At 41.3% G+C, this 6772-nt stretch overlaps 1 protein-coding gene across 4 annotated transcripts in view; it reads right to left on the reverse strand.

The window, feature by feature from the left end:
* Nucleotides 1-6772, reverse strand: part of Ptprr (protein tyrosine phosphatase, receptor type R) — a 299949-nt gene that overhangs the window by 121650 nt on the left and 171527 nt on the right. For 2 of the 4 annotated variants that reach the window (XM_004632168.2, XM_023716324.1), the window contains one exon: nt 4037-4147. In XM_004632168.2, the coding sequence (XP_004632225.1) occupies nt 4037-4147 (111 nt within the window). Of the gene's footprint in view, nt 1-4036; nt 4148-4392; nt 4516-6772 lie in introns of those variants that run through there. The other 2 variants (XM_023716322.1, XM_023716323.1) reach the window with 2 other exon arrangements.

Here is a 6772-nt window from a genome sequence, read left to right on the forward strand (position 1 = left end):
TGTGCCTATTTTCTTATGAACAGCACTTACTTTATTTACTTCTAGCTCCTCTGCTGATTTTTTTGTGGTCCTAGGGGTTCCATCTAGGGCCCTGCACATGCTAGGTAAGGGCTCTACCACTGAGTTACATCCTTTCTGATGTGATGCTTTCCTATGAAAATTTAAGATTGTGTTTGAATCTATCATTCTGTTTCTTTAATTTATTCAAGAACTATGTACATAGAAATCAGAAGTGTTATTTTGCTGTGTTGATGCCCCTGTTCTGAACATGTTCCTCTCCTGGAGTATGGGAGTGTTGCTATCCAGAAAGTCAACAGCGTGAATTATTTTTTTTTCCTTTCTCCCTGAGACACACACACACACACACACACACACACACACACACAAATCCTGCTGGTTCTCGCTTCTAATGGATCTCAACCTGTCACTTCACTCTATCCTCCCATGCAAATCCTCTGGGCCACCATTATCTTTTTCAACCCCAGGAAGGGCCTTCTTGTTTTCACACTTCACACCATCTGCTGCCCTAGTCACTCTCCCCAGCAAAGACTGCATGCTTTTAATCACACCATTGGGGCTGGTGAGATAGCTCAGCGGTCTAAAGCACCTGCTTAGGCAAGCTTGGGCAAACATGCAGGGACTGTGGTTCATCTTCGGCACCACATGCTGTGCCAGCCCCGCCCCTTGGGAGGGCTAAGCCAGCCACAAAAAACCAAAAACAAATAAACAACAACAAAAAACCCCCACCACCATCACTGGTTGTGGTGGTAGACACCTGTAATCTTAGGAGGCTCGGGGAAGAGAGTTCCCAGGGGTTCGAGGCCAGCCTGAGCTATACAGTGAGTTCAAGGCTCTGCTTAGAGCACTCACTTTCCACCTTTCCCCTTGGATGCCCCAGACAGGCAAACCATGTTCCACACCTCACCTCCTCTGCCCCGGAGCTTCTTTCTTGCGTTTTCGTGTCTCATCTGTCGCACTGCTGTTTCACTGCTCCCCATTGTTTTGCCTTCTTCATGGGGGCATATCTCTATTTGATTTTTTAAAACTGAAAATTTGTGTTAGAGTAGTTTTTATGTTTATAGAAAAATTGAACAGAAACTGAAAAGTTTCTGTTATTCCTCCCACTCTTACTTCCTTACTAACATCTCTTTTTTTTTTTTTTTTTGCGGAACCGGGGATTGAACTCAGACCCTTGCGCTTGCCAGGGAAGCACTTATTCCACTGAACCATCTCCCCAGTCCCACTTTCTTACTCACATCTTCTTTTGGTGTCATATAGTTGTCACAATTGATAAAGCCATGTTGATTTGTTATTATTAACAATAGGCCACAGGATAGATTAGTTGGTCATTCTGTGCCATGCATTTTATAGGTTTTAATGTGTTATGGTTTGTGTCTAGTTGTCCCCCCAAAGCATCATGCAGTCATGGGGTGGGGACTTCTAGAGTTTGAGATTAACTCATGATCAAGGCTAGGATTATGGGTTTTAGTTGCGTATTGCTGGGATTATGGGTGTGAGTACTACACTCAGCCTGGGGCAGATAGCCTGAATGCAACTTAAGGAAGACAGGCTTGCTCTCTGTAGCCATTGTTTCTGCTACTCTTCCTATTTGCTCTTGTGGTTTTGCTGCCTTCCACCACCATGAACTGCTGCCCTCTGCCATCTGCCAGTCTACGTAGGGGCCAGCTGAGTATGGACTGAAACCACCAGTAACTGTGAGCTAAATAAACCCTTCCTTCCTTCATTTTGAGGGTTGGGAATTTGTTCCAGCAACAAGAGAAGAGTAACTGAGAAACAATCAATCCAAAATATCATGTATTCATCTTTATAGAAGACGGAACGGTCTCACCACACTATTACCTGCTGCCTTCTCCCTAATCACCCTCTCTCTCCTTGACCTCCAGAAATTACTTAACTTCTCCATCTTACAGTTTTGCTTTTCCCAGTGTCAAAAAGTTGGAGGATAATATGGATACTATTTGATATCTTGTTAAAAATAATTCATAATTGTGAGCTTCTCTCTGAAGAGTAAAGGCTCTAGAGCACAGGGACCTTATCTGCCTGTTCTCCCACCTGTGCGCGGGGTCAACCACAGGCCCGTGGACCTCCAGGGGACATGCTGATAGAATGAATGGGTGAAATCATTAGCTAGCCTCAGCAGATGGCAATCACCTATTTCCTGGCAGTGTTTCTTTCTTGATTTGTTTTGTAGCACACTCATTTTAGCTTCTAACTTTTCTATTGGTGTTTTGTAAATACTGGGAAAGAGGAGGCGTTCCCAGCCTGAAGAGGCAAGAACATGCTATCAGAGGTCCTTCGTCCACATGAGACCACAGAGGGCCAAATGCAAGAAGGTGTTGGTCCTTTGAACACATGGACCTGGCCTGAGCTGGACTTACTGAGTCTGAAACCCGTAGTGTTGAAAGCGAGCTCCGCTCTGCCTCTGGCTGCTCAAAGATTACACGAGGGCTTCACACTTTCCTCCTTCCATCTTTGCCTTTTCTCTGTTCTTCTAAATCTTACCCATTTATCCCATGAGCAGCCTTTGTATTTTTCAGTTTATGCTCTTACCCCCTCTGTGTCCATTTTTTCAGGGTCATGGATTAAACCCAGGGCTTCACACACCCCAGACAGTTCTCTACCATTGCCCAGGGTTATCTTCGGCCCCTCTCATCGTTTTGCAGGTCTGTGAGGCCAAATAACAGTCTACTTGTGACTGACAAGGAAGAGGATGCTACTCCAGAGTTTCTTGTTATAGAAAGAAGAATCAAGTATTTTGGGGCGCAATTATCCATAAGAAGGAACCACCCTTGAAACGGCAAGATACACTCTGAGGTCTCTGCCTCAGTTTTCCTAAGACCTTCAATCCTCTTTCTTTAACATTCTTCTTTCTTAATCCCCTACTTCTTCAGATGGAGCCCCAGTCTTTCTGCCACGACGTCCCAACCTCCACCGCCACCCCCCGGGGTGCATAAAAGAGCTAGATGCAATAAAACACTTGACAACATTGTCAGTCTGCAATACTGACAGAATACGTAGTGTCATTCTTTCAGGGGATATTTAAAAACTGAAAAAGAATATTTTTGAAAATATGTAAAATCAAGGAAAACATAGCACACAGGAAAGCAATATTTAACCCACTTGCACACTTCAAATATTATGTCATATCACAAAATTCTTAGAAGAATAAAAGAATCATAGTCTGCCTGAAAGATAACTATTAACTCATTCAATACCAAGCAGTGCTGCCTAATTTAGTGGGTGAGGTTAATTTGGGGTAAGAAGTGCTGGAGTGATGGCTCAGCGGCATAAGTGCCTTACCTGGCAAGTGCAAGATCCCGAGTTCAATCCCTGGTACCCACCAAAAGATAATTAAATAAAAAAAAATAAAATAAAAGTACATGCAATAGAAAAATTTGGGGTAATAGAATTTAAAAGAAAAATATATACTGTTAAAGGTTATCACGTACATAATGATTACAATGTATACTTTTATACTTATATATTATTCATTCATTTGGAAAGTTAGTTGGTAGAGGGTGGTCTAGCCTCTGAGGCTACGATCCTCTCTTTTTTTGTGCTTGCTATTTCACAGAAAGCTTTCAAGGCCATTTAAAGGAAAGAAATTAGCCCTTCCTTTGGAGGTAGGGTTGCCCCAAAGACGTATTTCTTTTTCTTTTTAATTTTTTCCCCTGAGCTCCACAGAGATAACAGAAAAGAAGAAATAAAACCCAGCGTACACTCATGAGATTTTACTGTCGTTGAGGGCTCGGAATGACCTCGGTAAATCGCGTTTTACTGCTGCATTCTCAGGGTTGATCAAGTTACTAACAACTTCAGTGCAATTCGAGCTTTGTGAGGCGGGTCACACCTCCATAGGTTCTCTCTCCTCTAGCGATCCGCCGCTGCCTCTCCTTCCCATTATCGTTTTGCTTGAGCTCTCAGTCTTTTCAGCATTCATTCGAATGGCAACGCATCCAGTAATATCAAGCAGTGGACTCAGCAAAGGATAAAATATACAGAAAAGCGAACTTACCATCAAACATGTTACTATAATAACAAAGATGCTGAGAAAAATGACAACAGCATAAAATCCTTCTTTGCTCCAGATTTTGTCCGCTTCGTGCTGCCCTTGCAAAACATTTTTCTTTAAAAGCAAAACAGAAAGTCCAACGTTAAATGAGAGCTTGAGAAAACGGGCGTTCTTATCAGACACCAAACATATTTTTAGCTTGATTCCATTCAGTGTAGTGAGGCACCCCCCGCCCCTGCTGCCTGAGGGCTCCCCAAACTCCTCTCCGCAGCGGGCTACCATCCCGGCAAGTCAGGAGATTATTCCGTCTCCGGCCGGAGAGCAGGCAGACGCGTCTGCCCGCACCCGCAGGACCTCACCTTCGTAATGTCCCTCACTGTCTTTCCCGGGAACCGTGTGGCTGACAGGTGAGCGAGTTCTGCTCCCTCCGCAAGAACCTGTTTCTGAAGCTCTCTACTCCGAGTTCCCTCCCACAGCATAACACCCTGCCGCTGTGTGCTAACACCGCTCTTTACTTTTGAACAAAAGCGAAACAGGTGCAAACACAAGCTCCTGATGCATTAATAAAAACAGCGACAGTACCAGGATCCTTTCCTTCCTTTTCCTCTTCCCTTTTATCGCATCAGATTTTTTTTAACCCCTTAAATACAGTTTGCTTTGTCAGAATTTGTCTAAAGCACCCCCCCCATATAAATTGTTAATATATTTTGGTTAAAGCAACCAGGAACACCAATATAAATAAATAAATAATCAGAATTATTTGCTAACAAGAGTTGACAAATAGGAGTTTGCAAAATATATCGGGGGTTGGAAAAATGGAGAAGTGTAAATAAAATATGAATGCCTTTTAGTTTCATTTTATCTATTTTTTTTTAATAAAAAACACATTGACCACAATCAAATTTTAGAGTAAAACCGGTAAATAGGTGATATTATAGATTTATACTTAAAGAAACTTTAACTTGGAGTCAGCTGGTCCATGATCAAGAAAAACGTACTCAATATAATTTAAGTCAAATGCTGAACAGCTGCCCATTCTATTGCCCTAGAAAAGGGATGTGTCTGTCCTTGGGTATTGTCTCCAATGAAGAAAACAGGAGAAAATATCTGTTAGGTGTCTGAATTGTGAAATAATTTTTGATTATTTTTAAACCCCCAGACACATTTAATATTTACTAATTAAACAAAAGATTGTCTTAAAAAGCTTATGAAGAATTTTGCTTTGGAACTGAATCAAGCCTTGGTAGAAAAATGAGTGAGGCAGAATGTAGAAGATTATTAAGTTGAACTGTGATTATAAAAATATCTGCAGGGAGACTTGCTTATTGCTTTAAGTAATCAAATTTCCTTATTTTTTTGGCTTGTAGGAGAGTGATGTAGTTACTGTTTTTTTTATTTTCTAGACAGATGCATAGATAGAAAAATGACAGCATTTATTTTAAATGTATGTAAATGGCAAATTAATGGGGAATCTGAAAATATTTGATTGTTAAAATGATTAGTAACCAAATATTCTGCTGGAAAGAAAATAATCGGGTTCAAGTGACAATTTTCTTTCATGGCTGACATCAGCTAGATCATTTTTCTATTCCGATGTCTCTACAAACATGGCTGAAACAAATAGAGAAAACTTACAGGCATGAAGTCTAAATATGGAAATGAACTTTCCTTGCAGGCAACTAAATAGCATGTGTTGTTTGTCATTAAAGCAAACTAGTTAAGTCTTCAGGTAGGCAGCATGAATACATCAAATTTCAGTATAAAGAATTGAGCTTAAACTCATGAGAAATTTGGGTAAAAAGAGATGGTTAGGTGGGTGGAAAGAAATGTTGTGTTCCTAACCTGGTTTGGTTCACTTTCCTTTTATCTTGTTGCAGGCCTGTAACTCCTGTAAAGTAACGTGTTCCTTTCTGCTTGAGACAAAATGGTTTTGTTTTCTTTTTTAACTAAAGCAATCATGATGGAAGAATTATTCTTCACCCTCCCTTCCTCCACTCCTGGTTAGAAAGACATGTTTTGAACTAGAACTTAGTCACTGTGCTTTCTTGGTAAATAGATTTCCGTCTGAGTCATGCTACTCCTGCTGAGCACTACTATATTTGTACAGAGATCTAAAAAACTTGATAAGGGCAGAGTAATAAATGGAAAAGTTTGTAGCTAAGATCCCACAAATGAAAAGGTTTTACCTCATGGCAATCTCCAATCTAACCTGTGCACAGAGTAACCCTAATGCCTTTTATATTTTGTCAGGGGGCTAACGGTTAAGTCATTCACAGGCTTTGCAGCTGGTTCAGGCTAATGCCTCGGTGTCATTTTTATACCATATTTCATAGCTATGGTGCTTTGACCTTTAACTTGTAGTGAAAGAAGCTGACCAGTTTTCTTTTATTATATGAAATCGAGGCAAGTTCCTTTGTAATAACGACTTTTCTAAATATCTATGTGATTTAGTAATTCACTATATATGTCTATATTATAGTATCTGTAGGGCTTAATGTTTCCTTCCCTCTCTTCCTCCTTCTATCTCTTCTTTTCTTCCTTCCTCCCTGTTTTCCTTTCTTCTCTTCTCTTTCCTCCCTTCCTTTCCCCTCCCCTCGCTTCCCTTTCCTCCATACCCCTTCCTTCCCTTCTCTTTCCCTTCCCTCCCCTCCCCTCCCTTCCCTTCTCCTTCCTTCCTTCCTTCCTTCCTTCCTTCCTTCCTTCCTTCCTTCCTTCCTTCCTTCCCTCCCTCCCTCCCTC

Source organism: Octodon degus, unplaced genomic scaffold (assembly GCF_000260255.1).
Source record: "Octodon degus isolate 3935 unplaced genomic scaffold, OctDeg1.0 scaffold00047, whole genome shotgun sequence".
NCBI lineage: Eukaryota > Metazoa > Chordata > Mammalia > Rodentia > Octodontidae > Octodon > Octodon degus.